This window comes from Carassius auratus, chromosome 24 (assembly GCF_003368295.1).
Source record: "Carassius auratus strain Wakin chromosome 24, ASM336829v1, whole genome shotgun sequence".
Taxonomy (NCBI): domain Eukaryota; kingdom Metazoa; phylum Chordata; class Actinopteri; order Cypriniformes; family Cyprinidae; genus Carassius; species Carassius auratus.
This window is the reverse complement of record NC_039266.1, coordinates 11043957-11062808: the sequence shown is the minus strand read 5'-3', so window position 1 is coordinate 11062808 and position 18852 is coordinate 11043957. Positions and strand designations below refer to the sequence as shown.

Genomic DNA, 18852 nt, shown 5'->3' with positions numbered 1-18852 from the left:
ATTTATATGCTAGGCTACTAGGCTATTTCACAAGATTGCTAAAACTTAGTCCTGCTGTACCGCTACTGTGTGTATTTCCAATGTGTGACAGATTTATCGCCTTCAAGTCTTTTGGGGAGGGCGGATTCATTTTTTCTTGTGGGCGAAACAGCTTCTCTGTGTACATAATAAAGCTTAAACAATATCAGGCAATATGTTATTCTATTTTATTATTATCACAACTGTGTTATTCATTTGCAGTTATTATAATTTTACTTATTTAGATTTGTCTTACATTGTCTTTCTGGCCCAAAACTCCGAAGACCACGATTTTAGACACACACACACACACACACACACACACACACACACACACACACGTGTATATATATATATATATATATATATATATATATATATATATATATATATATATATATATATATATATATATATATATATATATATATGTTGGCTTTATTTGAAATGTTTACGTTATGAACCACTGTCACACAATTAAATGTAGTTAATAGTGCATAGGTTAAATCGGGTGAATTTAATAGTAAATAATTCTTATAAAATGTACATGTAATTTAGTAAAGCACCTTCTCTTTCAACCTCCACTCTCCCTGCATTTACCAAGGTCTACAAACAAGTGGGTACTCGCTATGCAACTTGTCTAGAACTTGTTTTTCTTATGCAGAAATTACCCAGTTAACTATTTAATTTGTCCCCTAGGCCTATATCTCAAGACGTAGCGTTCACGAGGAACTCTATCTGCGATGCATTTAGGTTCTGTCTAATTACGCGCCGTTACATTGTCATTTTTAAACCTTTCTCGAAAACTCTTCTTCCTCCTGCTCCTCTGCTCTAAGTTTTACCCTCATTGGAGAAGGGAAGTCAGGCGAAGAAGCTTATTTTGAGCCTAAGTGGTCGTAATATCTTATGATATCTAAAAACTATATTAGAGACCTAGTGCCTCGTCTCAGATGCAGATTAGACAGTTGTAAAAAAACTATATGGAAACATGGTTGTGTAACCAGATCATGTCTGATGTAGATCTCCTCATTTGAAATGTGCCGTTTCTAGACGTCCTTGCTTTTCCTGTTTCCTTTCTCTGATTAGAGTAGCCTGTGTAGCATAAGCGCGCTCATGTGTGGTTATAGGCTTATGAGTAGTGTGCTTGAGTCCATAGTGTGTATAGCAGGGCACGAGACCATCGGTTTCTAAACCCCTCCCCCATACTAACACTTTTCTTTACAATAAACAACTTATCTTAAAGTTTGATCTTACATTTGCTGGAACCGCAAGTTACCTCAAGACAGGGCCAAACAACGGTTAACTTATAATAACAATGAATATTAAGGAGTTAAACTTAAAAATGAATGATCATCTCACATCACACTCAGATGTATTTAATGAACAGTTTCACCATAAAAAGAAAAAGAAAGTGCTTCAAAATCCACCTCACGTTTTCAAGTTTTCATTTCGAGTGCATTTATCCTACACAACAATAGTATACAAAAACCAGGAAAATCACAAAAATAAATATGCATTTGTATAAACAACCAGTGACTTCAATTTAAGAAAAAAAAAACTCATGTCAAAATCTGACCTCAAGTATTGTAGCAAAATCAGAAAGATAAAAAAGTCCACCTTGACCAGATAATTCCTAACCTACCATGTTTACAGTGAGGCACCGCCCATTTTTCCATTTCTGTTCATTGTGGAGATCATGCATTTCTTTAACTTAATGGGGTTGTGATGTGTGCGCTACAATCTTTTTCATTTGGATAGTTTTGAATTCGTTCCTCTGAAGTTGGGACGACATAGCTATTCTGTCCGTCCGCAGTGCACTTTGACACAGAACGGACGAAAAAGTTTATTTTATACGCCCGAGAGAGCAGACATTAAATAGTCGCGTTACAAAAATATAGAACTACTATATTTTAATCATTCACCTGTCAGAGTGTCACACTATATCGCATACTGGAACATTCACAAAGCGATGCAGTTTCACTTAATAGGCTACATAGTGTCAATCCCCACTTAATCAAAACAGTACATGTAATGTACCCATGCCTTAATACGTTAAACACCCTTTAAAGTCTATTACGTGTTTTTCTCAGAATGACTTGAACCCGGTAGCCTCGCTTTAGCCAAAGCTGCATAGTCTATGTCCATTTAGTGATAACTCATAGGCTTTGTATTTGTTTTGTTTAGGAAATTAGAATGCAGTTGAATAGTTTCGTCCCTTGGCAATATAATAAAAAAAAAGTAAGAATTTATCTCATTGGCTGATCCCATCACAGATACAATTTGCTTTTAAAGGCCTGTTTTGAGGCAGTCTGCTTTTGCTGAAGTAAACAAATACGGTAAGTCACAGTACATTCATCACAAGGCATTTATATGGGGCAGGGTACTCTAGTGGAACACCAAGTTAACACTTGCATGTTTTTAAGGTTACGTTTTCGAGTGCCAAGGTAATCCATATCCTTGGAAAATAGGCCTAGCAAAAGAAAATACAATCAAAACACCATACGAGAAGGACAAGGCTACTTGAGTCAAAGAGAAATAAACATTTACTAAGCATACCCTGACCAGAATGTGTGTGTATTCCACTTAGCACCGAGGTCTTTTTTTTCCTTTGATTTCGTCACGTTTGTAAAAACACTGATGTATGCAGTTGTCTGTGTGTTTGTAGGTCGCTCCATTGAAATCGGCAACATTTACAATAAGAAGACTAGCAAAACCTCCTCTCAAAAGCAATAGAGCATATTGGAAATAGCACCACATTATTAATTACTTATTTAAAAAAGTTTTTTGGGTTAACTTGCGATGGCTCTTTTGCGTAAGAAAATCGAAAAATCAAAACACACGTCACTAATTCACCCTAATGGGCATTAGCAAAGTGCAATGCATGGTAAATTTGTGCTTTACCTGTTCTATACCTTAAGCTATCAATGTGCTAAAGAAGGAGTTTGATTTGGTGTTTTCCCTCTATTACATCGTGCAAATCAAACAGCTCTTGATTGTCAGTTCGAGGGCCATTGTGTTTGGCCTACCGTTATGTTATGGTGCGCTGCGTGTGAGTGAACACAGCCAAGCGCCAACAATTGGAGAGCACCCATCAAATGAATAAATAAGGTATGGATCAACGGCCTACAGTAATTCAAAAATACAGTATGTGGATGAATCATCAAGGGAAAATACAAAACATTGGCCCAAAATATACCGCCAAAGTCAGTTGTTTTAAAAACAAAATCAACATTTAAGTTGACAGACCTGACAATCACTATAACGCCATCCTTTTGAGAGATGGTTAACCCTGTCCCTGCCTGCAAAATGAGGCAAAATTTGCTCCATGAGAGTCCAGTCCATCAGGTCAAAAACAGCTCCACGATGTCAATGTCATTTTGAAAACGTCTTCTTCTTCTTCTTCTTCTTTTTTAACTAGACCAGCTTATTATAAATACCTCCGTATATTCCCGAGTCCCAGGCCAGCCTGTGCTATATGAGGACGATGTGTGCTACATAACAACAGGCCAGCAACCTATGCACTGAAAACAACACCACAATGAAAACAAAACTAACGGGAATCAGTGCTTGTCACAGTTTTAAGACATTTCCCCCCGAGCTCAAAACAACAGTTCACGGGATAACAGAGGCTTTCCTGAATTTGTGGCTTGGAGGGGGAGGAACAACTGAATGACCGAGCTGCCATCTCCACACTGGGTGAGAACGATGAGGCAGTTGGTTACTTCTTAAAGAGTTCAAAGAGTAAGCGGGACTCAAATCTCCATCGCTGCCAATAACAAGAGACGGAGGAGAGGGGAAATTCGCCATCAGTCTGAAGGGCTTTTTCAGAGATGCTACACTGGCGCTTGCTCGTTTGCGTTTGCTCGCGCCCGCACAGTCTTCATTCGATCCCTCACTGCTAGCGAATTTTCCTGCAAAACGGGGGCTCCGGTCAACTTTTGCAACTGATTTCGCGGATGTCCTCACACTTTCGGTTTTTGTACCCAAAAGCATCGCCCTGTAGTTTTTCCTGACCCTTGCACCATTCTTGGACTCCCCTTCCTCGGAACAAGGAGTGTTTAAAGTGCTTCTTGATTCCTCGTTACAGGCAGGGTGTTTTTGAACAAAGCTCTCTGTGGCTTTGCAGTGGTCAGCTTCCTTTAAATCGTTACCGATGCGCTTACCATCAGCGTCTTGATCCCTACATTGATATTCCAGAGGCTGATTTGCATATTCATATTCGTCAAAGGTGTCCTCGACTTTAATCTTCACGTTGTTGAGTAGAAATTGTGGCGTTTTTACTGCCCTGTTGGCCTCATTGTTAAAGCCTGAGGTACTAACGGGCTCATCGGTCTCTGTTTTGATCGGTTTTAGAGGTGAAGGCAGTTTCAGGGAAGTTTTCGCTTCCCTCTTGGAATTTGCTGCTAATGAAAGATTGCTGTCAGAAGACTTACAAACCGTTATTTCTTTGTCCGGAACACAGTGGGAGATCAAGGCTTGGGAGCATTTGTTTGCAGAACCCGGTATTCTTTGTTGGGGAAACGCCTTGTTTCCATTTGCATTAGGTTTAAGCCCAGTCTCTTTAATTCTGTTAGCGACAGAGTCTGTTGTCTTTGGATCTTTGGGAAATTCAAGGCGTGATGTTGCTTCAGAGCCCTCGTTTTGTCTTAAATCTGGGAAACAGGTCCGCACCGGGCAGAACTTCTGCACGTTTGCGGCATCACCATCCCTGTGTGCGTCCCTGGACAACGTGAAGTCCGATTTTTGAGTTTTGCCAGTTCGTTGGCAATCCAAAGTAAACGTTACTCCTTGGTTAGTGGGGATGTTCTGCACATTAGGCCTGTAGTGAAAAGTTGGCTGTAAGAGCAGAGGTGCTTTTGTGTTCAGACTGGAGAACCTCGCACGCCTGAAACGAATGCTCTGCACTGAAACTTGACTGGACACAGAGCTCGAATCAGACTGAGAGGAGCTCTCTTCATCGCTGCTGACATCTGAAGAATCCGAGAGAGAGTCGTCATCCTCCTCCTCATCTGAAGTCCCGGAGTTGCTGGTGGTTGAGAAACTCGAGCCGAAATCCGAATCGTTGTTCACCCGTTCTGAGACGGAACTAGATTCCGTGTCGCTGCTGCAGCTTTCCTGAAAATGTCCGGTGTGCCGAGGATCGACGTATAATCCATGCTCGAGGTGGTGAAACTGGCTTAAAGATCCGTGGGGAACTTTTGGTTTACAGCACTTTGGGACGACCAAAACCGGATGGCTTCGTCTGCTCCTCGACCAGAACTGCCTCGCGCTGCTCTCGCGCTTCCTCTTCCTTTTGTAAAGTAGGTCTGCGTTGCCTTGGTGCTTTGCCTGCGCTGCAATGGCGGACTGATAGAGCAGCGGCTGCCGAGTCACAACGTGCCGAAAAAGCGTATGTTTCTGATTAAAAGCCACACAGTTGTCAGGTATTTGATCTGTTTTATAGTTTTTAAAGGGTGTCGATGCCGACTTCGTGACCGGTTGGAAGTCACGAGCGAAGGATTTACTGTAAATTTGAGGTAGATTTGAGTGAGTGCGAGGGACAGGGTCCTGCCGGACAGCTTTATTTTTGAATGAGAAAGTCTGAGGAACCCCATGCAGACTCAACCAAACTTTCTCTGTCCAAAAGTCACTTCTGGCAGACGTGCGATTTTTGCCGTCGCACATTTTTTCTGAGGAATTTTTTGTCTTTTCCCTTCTTTTGTTTGATTTCAATACGCGCTCAGTTTTGCAGGAAAAATACAGTGCCTCCACGTCCTCTCTTGAAATCAGAGTGCATTTTGCTGCATGGAAAGCTATAGAATTTATTGCTTTGAGCTTTCGCAGTTCCTTCAAATCACAGTGATGCTTCTTCACGTTTAAATGGTCCATTCGTTTGTGTACAGTAGTCCGAGGAATATTTTTCAAGAGGTCGGTGAAGACTTGAGAAAGGGCAAACATTTGTTTGCCTTTGATAACCAAATAGCCAAGCTTTACACCCTGCATTTCCTCAAAACCGGATTCCAAGTCCCCCATTTTCTTCATTGCATTAATTCCAACATTTAGAGCGACGGATGTCCTTAAAGTAGCTTTACTGCTGCTGCTTTATTTCAAGGCATTCTGCTGACCGGTCCAGCATGGGCTTAGACATGTCCACACTGCGTGGTGAACAAAAAGTTTTAAATAGAAAAATAAAAATGAAATGGCCTGTTTGAATGAAAACAATCAGTCCATTGACCTGAGCACTGCATGATCGATGGAATGTGTGTGATGTTGCCGACAGGCCGGCTGCTGCCTGTCTGAGCTCCTGTATACCTGCGCTCCCTCAGCTCCCTTCCCATTTGGCCATGAGGAAAAGAGGAAGGTGAACAGCACTGCCAGTGAGAAGGATAAAAAGCGAGGAGAGTAGGGAAGGGAAAAAGAGAGGGAGTGAGCGACAGAGAGAGAGAGGGAGGGAGAGAGAGAGAGAGAGAGAGAAATAGAGCCCAAAAATGCAGCTGCTATTCCCGTTGCTGGTTTAGTCACAAATAAAATGACAGTGGGAACTGAGCAAGGCCGGAGACACCTTCATCAATTAATGCCCCCAAAGCCGACGCTGATTGGACGTTACTGACAGGTGATGCAATAAAAATGGATATTCCACCCATGGCCACCCCCATCCCCCTGGCTAATTACCATACCGTTGTAATCCCACCTCTCTTAGAGCAAATAATTCGCTAGTGATAAATTCATGCTTAGAAATTAATATTAGTCATTTTGTCGGAGTCTTGTTACAACTTTGTGTTGTCCTGGTTGTGAAAAATTATTAATGCTGACAGTAGGCAGGATATATATGATGTGCAGCTATTTACATGATTTATTTTATAAATTAAAACAATGCCGTTATGTTTAATTTTTTATCATTTTAAAGCTATCTTTATACACTCTGCAAAATGGAATGCATCTATTTCAGGGAGATACGCATTTTAACTCAAACAGAAAAAAAACGAGGAAATTGAAGCAAATATTAAGTGGAAAGCTAAAAGCAGAATGAAAATATCGATGTTTGCATTTTACCATTCCTAAAACTCGTTTGAATTCAGGAGAAGGGGAAAAAAGAGAGACGTGAACCAACCACTGTGTGTATAGTGTTTTATTTCTTTGATATTGATTTGCATATGTAATAAACATGAATAACAATATACATTAAATACAGTTAATGCTTTTTGTCATTTTGTGCATGTGATATCTGCGGGCACGCTCTTTAAGGTAACAGCATGTGCAGAATAATACAATTAAAAATGTCATGCTTTAAGAAATCTTCAGAGCTTTTTTTTCTCTAAGTTGCGAGTTAATACATATTAAAATCCTGAAACGAACTGTCGATCAAGATATACGAATTGCAGAAGGAGCTAAAAATGCAAGAAACACGTGTGTACAAAAAAAAGCTATTTGTACGTTAATCAGCATGTTCTAATACCCTCGTAATTACTCAGTTTTACATTAGGTCTGGATAAGTGTGAGTTAGAAAGATAGGCTATTATTCATACTTTTTGCGGTCCATTTTTTTTCTCTCTCACAGATCAGGCAGGCCTCCATCCCACTTCCTAATGTGAAAGAGAAAATAACTGGTCTTCACAAGCAAAGACTTCCCCCTCCCCCGTTTGTGTCAGTGTACAGACATATGCCGTTTTACAATGGTGAGGAAAGAGAATGAACAGAAAAGTCATTTTAACTACAATACCGTTGTTGTTGTTTTTTAGTTTTGTTTTTCAGGCATATATCATTTGACAAAATCCTTCTGCTAATCTTAAATGCATGCACAATATTTTTCGAAACTCTTAGTAAAAACTTACAAACATGTTGTGAAACAAGCACTCCTGATACAGTATTTGAAATTCCCATTGTGTTCGAATACGAAGTGATTCTGTACATGAATGTTTTTTTTAATGGTACCGGGAAGACTTATAAGTCCTTGCTTTTCAGGTGGTTCTTAAAACTCGAAAGGCGATCGATGTTTTGCTGCCAATGTTATATGGTAGCTACAATAAAGATAAATAGATTATTCATGAAATTGTGCAGTTTCAATCAATCCAGCATTTGAATGCAAATGACCTGACCCTACTACCACCCTTCACATCTCGCCTATAATAAAAAAAACAACAACAACGAACAAGACAGCGCCATGGGTTTGAACTTTACTGTGCATCATACGATTTATACACGCTTTTGTTGAAAGTGCTATTTCAGGATTTCTATTTGTCCTCCTATTAATTGATTAGGTCTACTGATATATTGGTTGAAATAAGTTTATGACATAAAATAGTTTAGGTCAATTAAACCCTCCATGCGGTGATTTTCAAGTATTGCTCTTGATAATGAATTGTTATATTATGCTGTATTGCATCCGCGGTTATCTGATTATGGCGTGCATAGACGGCTATATAGGCTTAGTGGTGTTAGTGGTTCGTGTTAATCACCACAGCTCATTTAGTACTAAATTCAGCATCGGTTTTTGTCAGAATGTCCACGATCCCACCTCACTCATTCGCAAGGGGCGGTAACATAAATCGACTCTAGTTCATAAAGATTTTCAAGGGAGTGTAAGTCACTCTATAGGCCACCTTTCCTAGAAGTGAGTCGTCGTCCTGTTGATTAAGAGCACTCGGTCTCCTGTGAAACCTTCAGCGTTGAGTCCTAGTGCAGCTCCTTCTTACTGTGGCTCCTGCTGCAACTGCTTTGTCAAACAAACGGTCAAACACAATGTTTATAGGCCTGAATGTCTGCAAATATTTAAGCAACACACTGTTTTTTTTTATTTATTTATTATAAAAATGTTAAATAAATATTTTCAGCGGAAAATATAAATGCATATAAATGCTACAAATATGTATACAAATATACAATTGTTAACTTTAATAAGCGTTTAATTTATGCTGCATGCAGCTAATTATTTTCTCACTTGTAGAGTTTATTTACGCTCAGAGAGCAGCTAGGTAGTTGTTCTGACAAGCAGTAAACAAATGTAGGCTATTTAACGATGGGAAAATTTCTGTAATGTTATTGGACCTGCATTAATGAGCTGTTCCACGTGTTAGAGTGTGCAACGATCTTTTTTTTTTTTTCGCGTGGTACTTGAACGTTCTGCAGTCTTGCACTGTTAATAGTCAATTTTATTCCAACCTTCGCTGAACTCTCTATAACTTTTATCCAAGGGGCACACATCATTTGAAAGACAACACGCAGGTCCTGGTCCTTTGATTCTGAAACCTCACAGCTTGAACAGCCCTCAATTGTGACATGAGTGATAATGATTGATCTTCGACCCAGTGTGCATCGGTTTGCCTTCAGAAATGCTTTGTTTTGCCGTTTTAAGATTTATTTTAAAGTTGATCGCTTTTGGAAAATCGGGATAGCTTAGATTAATCATTGATCATATTATTAGGCTACAGTTTACTGGAACTGATCAGATATTTCAGAAGCTTGGGAGTATTTTTTTTAATATAATATATTTATTTATTTACACTATGCACAGGATATATTATAATATATGGTGTGCAAATTAATTAAAACAAAACACACATCTTATATTAACAAAGCGGAGTTTATCTGATAACAATCACAAACGCAGTTTCATTTTGATCACCAGAACTAAGTGCATGCATACGCTGCAAATCAGTGAGGAAATGCAGTGATGCATTTTCATTAAATATTAATAGAAATATATAGGCTAGTAGGCTAACAGCCTTATGATTTCTAACCATTTATATGTTAATAAATCAACATTTTAAAACTCTTGTTGTTTTTATATGCGTGATTTATTTATAATTAAGAGAAGAATTGAATCTTTTTGACTTGGTCACTTCTATTTTGAGACAATTGTGAGTTGGACTCGGGGACTCATTTATTGCAATGGAATCAGGATGGGCCCTGGACCCTCAAACGTGACGGACTCGCCAAGTGGGGGTCCGCGTGGGCTACCTCACTACAACGTGCGCGGAGTCTCAAACAGCATGGCAAAGACGTCCGGTGACAAATAAAAAAAGCTCTCTGCAACCCATTTATCATTAAGTTCAATTAAGTAAATGCGCGCATACTTTTCGCAAAGGATCGCGAGCTCAAAGTTTGATGAAGAAGCTTCTCACATTAGAGAGAGTGAGGTAAGAGGACGTTTGTTCGTCGCGCTTTAGCTAACAATAGAAGAACAAAGAACACATTTCCTTTGCATTTAGGTTGTCTAGTAATTTTATACGGGGCAGCTCAAATGTTTAATCGATTTCTGTCTTATTTCTTTAATGAAACATTTATCCTACTGTTTAGTTGACATTTTAGTAAAATGTTTTAGTTGCATGCATGATAAATTGGCAAAGCTTATAAAGTCACGGCGGAAGTAAAGAGATCTATATGCCGTTGAAGTTCTAGCACAAGCAAAACACTGCACGACTGCTTCACTAAATTATAAAAGGCGAAAATCTGCCTTCAAGATGCTTTAGTAAATGTTGAACGACGTTCAGTACCACGATGCAAACATCTCGTGGGACGCATACATTCTAAACATAAATGGGGATAACCAGCTCTTGTACACACGTGCACACAGAACACTTTCATGACTGTAAGTCCGAAGTTTCTATCGTGTCTATGAAAATCACGAGGCACACTTTAAACACGACTCGCTAAACAATCCCTGTTTAAGTCGAAACTAATCTCCATTTACATTTCTGAAACAAGCGTAAATATAGTGAGTTGTTATTCATGCCAACAGTTTGAGTAGCTCCTTCCCATCTCAAACACATTCTTCTTTCAGAACGTATGAGTTGGTACATGCAGCTTGAATTTACAGGTTGGGGGTGGGCTGAAATAACCTTTCACCCTGCCGTGTCATTTCGGTGTATGTGCCTGCCCCTGAATTACCCATAAGTCTTTGCGCAAAATAGAACTCGTGAGTCGTGTTTTAGGCAAACTCTGATTACTTCTACTCCACGTGCGGAGCATCCCTGCCTTTGACTGGGAAAAACACGTCGTCCATTGCATTGGGACATTCGTTACAGACCTTATTGTTATTTAACCGTAAAACAATAGCCTATGCCACTTCATGTAGGATAGACATATATATATATATATATATATATATATATATATATATATATATATATATATATATGTATATATATATATATATATATATATATATATATATATATATATATATATATATATATAGCCATATATATATATAGCCAACAACGCATATTCTTAAATAAAGCACATGTAATATTATATTAAATACTTCACTTATTAATATTTATTTTCAAATAGTTAGCATTTTTAGTAGGCTAACCGTAACAAGTTGTCAGATCAAATTCAGGAGGATACAATATTAGTCTGTTGTGGATATAAATGACCCTGAAGAGCATTATTGGGTCTGGAAACGTACTGGCCTACACATCAGTAAACCATAGGAGACAACTTATTTCAATGAAAAAATTATAGTAAAATTAGTTAGCCTACATGTCAAGCCTTTTTTTTTTCTGAAGCAACGTAATTTAATCTCTGATAAAAAAAAAGAAGAAGAAAAAAAAATACGTCTACATCCAATAGTAGGTTTAGCATAAGGCTGAAGTTTGATTTAAGAACTTTGTCTAATATCAGCTAACAAATCTTATCGTGTGTTCTAATGATAATTTTTCTTTGCTTATGCGATTTTACAGAACCAGATATTGGTACACGACAAAACTGACACAATCAAAATATTAAGGAAAATAAATAGTTTATTTCAGCGTGTGTCGAACCAATTACCTGAGCCGGATGTTGTAAATTAATCCAACATTACAAATCAACAATGCCCCCAACCAACACACACACACACTAAATTGCTCTGAGTCCGACAAGCATCGTAAGCAACCCCAAACTCTACCGTGAAAAGGGGCTAAAGCAGAGAAACCCCAAAAAGAAATAATTCTACTGACAATTAGAGTATTTCTTTTAATATAGAAAGATTTCGTATTTAATAACATTTCGTATGATTAAACATTGAACGTTATGTTCCGTGTGTAAAGTTAAATAATTTATATTCTAACTGAAAAGGTTCTTGCATTAATATTGTACTGTGGGCCCGGGGGCAGCTCGTCTAGACTAACAGGTGGGCTACTGACCAACAATATGAGAGAATTCTGATGGACATCATGACAGGTCGAAATATCTCTGACGGTTACCCCAGTATCATTCGAACAAGGGTTGTGAGCCATAACAACAGCGGAAGTGATTTAACCAACAGCTGATAGTGCACCAAACACATGAAATCATTGTGAAATATTGTGAATTCACAGCCATTTCATGGTCATTTTGGCCAGCGAGCTGCCTTTCTTGAATTAAGCTTTTAAAGAGTCATCCATCGAAATAAAATATCTTAAATTAATGTTGTGTAGCCTACTTATTATTCAAGTCACAAAGGGGACGACGTTAAATGGGACGATAAGTGTCAACATTAAAATAAAAAAACAAACAAACTAGGAACATTTATATATGAGTGCATCACCTTATAACTTAATTTCCACAACGTATAATTAGTTTCGTCCTGCTGGAGCCTATTACAGGTTCGTGTTGTGTAATGGGGCATGGAAATCGGTTGGGTCAAGGTCTAAGCCAAAACCGTCGGTTCAGATTTGGTTTTAAAATAGTTCATTTGCACGTTCACAAATTTGGCGAGTTGAGATGTAAAGCAGAGCAATAAAATAAGACTGACATATTGTTGACTTTTCATGTTAAACAGCACTTGTTTTCATGGGCCCAGTTGTCACAGGCTTGGAAAGCAGCCTTTGACGTTAATAAAAGCTTTAAATAAAACTGAAAGCTACCTACACGTTTGTTCGTTTTTTGGTTGAAGCTGACAATAACCTCTAAAACTTGCCTGAAAAAAAATAATGACAGGCAGTTTATATGCCCAACAATATGCAAACCGTTCATACAGCCTACCGTGTGGCATTATTATTATTCCCGGTGAGATTGATATCTAGCACATAGCTGATAGCCTACTATGTAAATATCTTAAGAAATAAACTTTAGAATGGGATATAGCCTAAATATAAAGCTTCATAGTTCTCATAAATCTGTTATTCTTAGAATAAATGAGAATGAGCTTAAACGAGCACACATTAAATCTGAGGGAAAACTCCACTGTATGCACCATTTGCCTTTATCTTAACGTTTACATAAATATGATATATAAAGTTTAAGTTTCTGGGTAGCCTAAGCTTCTGAGGATAGCCTAATTTTGACCTTAATAACAAATGTGAACAGAACCTGCTTAATGAGTCTGTAAAGTAATGTCGTTTCAGTGTAAAAACAAAACTCCCAGAAGATCATACTTCGCGGTAGAAGTGCAGCTCGTGCCCTGCTCGCGGTCAAATTCAATGGCGTTCGCCGCGTGGATCAAACAGCCCCGCGAAGCCTCTTCCAGTTCGCTGCCTCCCATGGTCGACTTTTCCACGCATGCGCGCACGCCTCCACATCCCGAGAGCCTTCAGTACGAGGTTTGTGTGGGGAGCCCAAAAAATACCGCCTTCAACAACAACGCAACCGAAATATGGCTTTTCATCGAAATGGGACATAAAATACGTCTTTCAGGGATTCGTGAGACAAACGCCCGACCGCCTTTTTGTTGGTCTTTGTGCGCTTCCGATGGTAGATGGTATCCAGCGAGCTGTATCTGGCAGAGGAAGACGACGACTCGGCGAGTAATATGAAGGAGATGATCGGAGGCTGCTGCGTTTGCTCGGATGAGAGAGGCTGGGCCGAAAACCCCCTAGTCTACTGCGACGGTCACGGCTGTAACGTCGCCGTCCACCAAGGTAAATATAAGCGTCCCGAAATCTCTATACTGTTATTTTTTCTTGAGGGAAAGGTTATCCGATGCTGGTGTTTTGGTAAGTTCCCTTCTGTTGTGGGTTGAGAATTAGCTTAGCATAACCTAGCCTAGCTTAGCTCAACCGAACTGGCAGTATGGCCTAAGTTTAACCGCTGGAGCGTGCTTGCGTTATTGGGATGACAGTTGAGAATTTTAAAATATTTGGACGGTTAATCCGTGGTGTTTTTAAAGGTGTGTCGGTTGCTGTGAAACATCGGTTTGGAGAAGGCCTGTTGGAGAGCTAACGTATGTGTTAGCCCCAGCGCTACTCGACTGTAACAGCATGTCGCTCGTGGCTGTTCATTATCTCCACAGTTTCAGGACCAACAACGTGTCAGTCACAGCTATGGAAACAGAGATGAGTCACACTCAGACAAGCTCTGTAGGTCATTACACATAGGTTGATAACACTCATTTATGGCTAGTCAGCAAAGCCGTCAACTAATTCCGGGACTCTAAACTGGATCTTGACTGTTTTCTCCGCGTGTAGTTGTTTGTCTTGTGTTATTTTTAGGTTAAATGACACATTCACATAAATAGTTCACATACACAAGTACCTAGTTTCAAAGAAAGTTGTCCTTGTAGGAAACTCCATGGGTGCAGAAAAGTGAAAGCGAAAAACTGAGTAAACAAATGCAAAGTTAACATTTTGTTTTAGATGTGAAGTAGAAATCTGACCTGTCATTGAAGATTGCTTTTTCTATATTGAGATCCTGTTGGATGTCTTTTAATATTGACTTCTTATTTAACTTCAAGCTGATATGGTCAGACCTAATGTGTAATATCCTAGTTAGTTCACTGAAGATGATTCGGTACAAATGGATCAAGTTGTCACCTACAGACTTGCAGACAGATATTAGTGTTAGCGTTTGGACATGCTTCTGATAAAGACATTCTTTAATGTTTTTGTATTGGCTGACTATTGGGAGTTTGTTGTCTGTCATTGATCTTTTCTGATAAGTGGAATCATAACATTTATTTGTGTTTGCACAAAAATAACTATAAAGCAAAGATAGGAGTTTATTATTAGGAGTTTATTATATTATTAGAAGTATTTTATTCCGGGTAAGATTTTTGTTCCTCCACCAAATATAAACGATTGATGATTAGTGTTTCACTAGCTATTTTATTATTCCAGTTCATATATCTAAAGTATATATTTTTAAATATGTAAAACTGAACAAGCACACAAAGGCATTTGTAAGTGGACCAAAAAAGGTTCTCTTTGTAGTCTTCCCTTGCCTTGATAGTGAACTTAACTGTTTTTGGACCACTTAACTTTTCGTTCACACAGTTGTCTGTTTAGAACTTTGTTCAGGTTGACCTCAAAATGACAAAATATCCTTAAGTGAACAATGTTCATGTATAAGACTACATTTTGTGGAACCGGTGACACAAGAAGAAAACATGCAAACTTCCCACACACTTTTGTTCTGCAAAGTGCTCATGCTCCATTTTTTTTCTGTTCACAAAGATACAATCATACATGTGTTTTTTTTCTTTCTTTTTCAAGTGCGTGTCTTTGCATCTAATCAACAGCATTTCCTGTTTTGAAGTTTCCTGTCATATGTCAGTTTACAACAAGTCACATGCCACATGAGTTACCCACAACTGTGCAAAAATTACACACACGTGGATCATGGTGGGTGTTAAATTCATACCCTGATGTTGTTGCAGGATGACTACATCTCACACATTGCTTAAAATATCATGTTTAACATGCTCGCATGTTAATTTCGAAACCTGACAGGACAAGATAGTCAAGCTGTCAGATTTACAGTAGTTGGAAGCAAGCCTTTTTAACTGATCTGTCCTTCGTTCCTGTTGTTTCAGCCTGCTATGGAATTGTCCAAGTCCCCACAGGACCCTGGTTCTGCAGGAAATGTGAATCACAGGAACGTGCTGCCAGGGTGGTGAGTTTCCTCATCTTTATATAAATCTTTCAGACTGTCTGTTTTGCTGAAGTCCAGATCTCCTTCCTCTTTTTGTATATTGTGGATTTGTTTGCAGTTTCCACTTGACAGGCAATATTATTTATAATTGATACTTTGAACTGGTCTTACAGATTACACTTCAAAAGCTGTGGTAGCCCGCATGAGGGACATATTATAATAAACATGGTTGAAGGCCAGGCAAAGGACATTTAGGCATTCAGGGAAATTTCCTGTGATCAGACAATTTTATCCTGATCAAAATACAATGCATTTAAGGTCAGGGTGTTCATGGATAAACTTAATCTTTTATTTAGAAATTTTGCCTATGAGCGGTTGCTTTACTGTTAAAGGTATAATTTGTCCAATAAAAAATAGTTATTTTCTAGAACTCCAGAAACAAATGAACTAGCCAGTTCCATACAGAGTCAGTCACTCTAATCTTCGCTATGTACAATGGCACTATTGCACTCTGGGAAAATGTTGAATGTGACACTTGTTTACTGCAAACAAATGATCAGTGGTACTTTTTACATTGTCACCTTTTTTAACATTTAACATCATTCATAATGTGTATATGTCTGGTTGAAGGTTTGTTGCTGTCATGTATTTTAGCAATATTTAATTTCATGGTCTTGTATTGATAACTATTTATATGTATTCATGTGTGTGTTTGTATCATGTAATTATGAAGGTTGTCCTTGTGAGACTGCAGTTTGTCTGTGTGATCTTTTAAATGCTTAAAGTTTTTAGACTTTGCACTTGATGTTTATAAAAACCATATACCGTAACCCTTCAGAAATCATAGTGTCTGAGGGCTGAAGTACTTAACCTTATATTACATATATACCAATGTGTACTGAACAAACACCTGGTTTGTATGAATGCCATGTATATAAAAACAGTATGACTTGGCAGAACTCTTAGGCCTGTATTTATAACAGATGTTATCAGTCTTAATAGTGGGCTATTACACTGAACTTTTTTGACTTGTCTGAATGATAAGAGGTTTGAAATATTATAAGCTAAAAATATCAGAATTGTACAAAAAAATTTTTTAATTTTTTTTAAGCTCGGTCTAGTTTAAGTCTAGCTTCAGAGGTCATATGTCTTTTTTCATTTAATCACTGTTTTTCAGAGTGTTATTTAATCACTGGCTATTTGTGGAGCAATTTGTATCATGATGATTACATGAAAATAATAACTTATGTACTAAATATGCCAATGCATATTGTGCTTATTTAAGTTTTCACGCGATAAATATTAAAAGTAGAAAATTGGACAAATATAATAAATAATAGTACACAGTAAATAAGACATTCAACTAGGACTGCACAATGAATCACATGTGATTGCCATGCATTTCTCATCAGTTAAGCCAGTTGTGTGATTAGCAATAAATGTCCATCACCTGCTTTCAAATGGAGCAGCATTTACTACACAGATCCGTAGTTCACTGACAAGCTACGCAATATTGCGTTCTGAATACAATTAATCTGCGATTACGGTGCGATATTGCATAGCTTGTCAGTGAATTACGGCTCTGTGTAAGTGCCGCAGTAAGCAATGACAATCGCATGCGATTATTAATCGTGCAGCCCTTCATTCAACAAATTCAGTAAATTCAACATTCTTGTAGCACAATAAAAAAAGATTAAATCTGTTCATTTTTAAAATGAGGAAATACCTTTGTTTTGTTTGAATTTTTTGCTGCATGTTTATAATATGTTGTGTTCAATGTAAGTGTCCTACATAATGACCCTGTTTCTTAAAGCATGCTGTAGCTTAAAATAAATGCCATTCTTGTATTTATTAATAGAAAATTGTGGTTGGGGTAAAGGAAACATGAATGATTAGGATAGGCAAAGTTGTGTTGGCAGTTACAGCAGTTTCCTTTGAGAGCTCTGCGATTTGATGGCTGTGCATGTGACTTGCCTGAGCTGTCAGGTAGCCACGAAACCTAAGTGGCAGTTTAGAGCAAAAGAACAGTGGGTCACAAGAAGAGGAAACTTGTTACACAACCCATCATGTGGCCATTTTTGTTGAAAGATCTGGATTCATGCCAAAACAAGGCGTCCCACATAAAGCTTTTTATGAGGTTAGAGACATTTTCAATACCAACTGCTCTCATTCTGAAAAGAAACAGGACTTCCCTATTATTATCCACTGCTTTGTCACGTGAAATATTTTTGTGGCTTTTGCCACTTCTAACCAAGATTTGAGAGAACTGTAGCTTACTGGAGCAGTCTTAAAACGAAGCGTTTTCCCAAAAGCATAATTATGAAACCAAATTTCTGCATTTGTTCAAATTCCTCCACTTACTAAAAACGGGCCCTGCTCTGCCACTTCATTCCTAAAGATTAAGGGGTGGAGGGGGAGAAAGCCGAGCTGGCAGACCCCTGAAGAAGGACGACTGTCCACCACCTGTAAGAAAGAGGAGGAGGACAGCAGACTGAGCAGAAGTTTAAAAACTTTGAACATAGTGGTATGTGGCATGTAACGGCATGGTTCCAAGCACAATGTTATGCCCAAATATCTAACCCTGTTCAAGGCTTTACAGATGAGTGAAAAGATGTCATAGTATTTATGCATTTGTGATGGACCGTGTATCGGCGCCAATTTCTTTAAGACACTTTCAACCACGTCTTTTGTTTTTCTTGTTCAAAAGGGGTATTAGTTGTCTTTATCCCATCATTCATCTTATATTCACAGAGTTTTATTTTCTTGTCCTGTCATTTGTTTCAGAAAACCAGTTTTTCTCCTTTAGCAGAAAACAGATCCTATTTTATCCTTGAATATCCTTGAATATAGAAGGAGCTCTTCAGGGATGTTTTCCAGCTCCAGTCAACTATCAAAGGCTCTTGTCTACGGTTTCATTGATCAGTTTTGCCATGATCCTCTGTTCTCCTGTTTAAAGAAGAAAAAATGATGTCTAACCCTTAAACTCTGCTTTAGTTTGATGTCCATGTCAGAAGTAGAGTTCCTGAAAGCCTTCAGAGCTTGTGTCTGGCCCACAGATGGTCGGATGGATTGTGGATTCATGTA

General features: G+C 38.4%; 2 protein-coding genes across 9 annotated transcripts in view; one reads left to right on the top strand and one right to left on the bottom strand.

Moving 5' to 3' along the window:
• Window positions 1–1373: 1373 nt before the first annotated feature.
• On the bottom strand, window positions 1374–9674 carry skida1 (SKI/DACH domain containing 1). Its single transcript, XM_026201003.1, has one exon. The coding sequence runs from the start codon at window positions 6037–6039 to the stop codon at window positions 3631–3633; it is 2409 nt and encodes an 802-aa protein (XP_026056788.1). The 5' UTR covers window positions 6040–9674; the 3' UTR covers window positions 1374–3630.
• A 262-nt stretch (window positions 9675–9936) lies between these two features.
• Window positions 9937–18852, top strand: part of mllt10 (MLLT10 histone lysine methyltransferase DOT1L cofactor) — a 55772-nt gene continuing 46856 nt past the window's right edge. For 4 of the 8 annotated variants that reach the window (XM_026200998.1, XM_026200995.1, XM_026200994.1 and 1 more), the window contains exons 1-3: window positions 13658–13820; window positions 15710–15789; window positions 18167–18292. In XM_026200998.1, the coding sequence (XP_026056783.1) occupies window positions 13658–13820; window positions 15710–15789; window positions 18167–18292 (369 nt within the window). Of the gene's footprint in view, window positions 10134–13657; window positions 13821–15709; window positions 15790–18166; window positions 18293–18852 lie in introns of those variants that run through there. The other 4 variants (XM_026201000.1, XM_026201002.1, XM_026200999.1 and 1 more) reach the window with 2 other exon arrangements.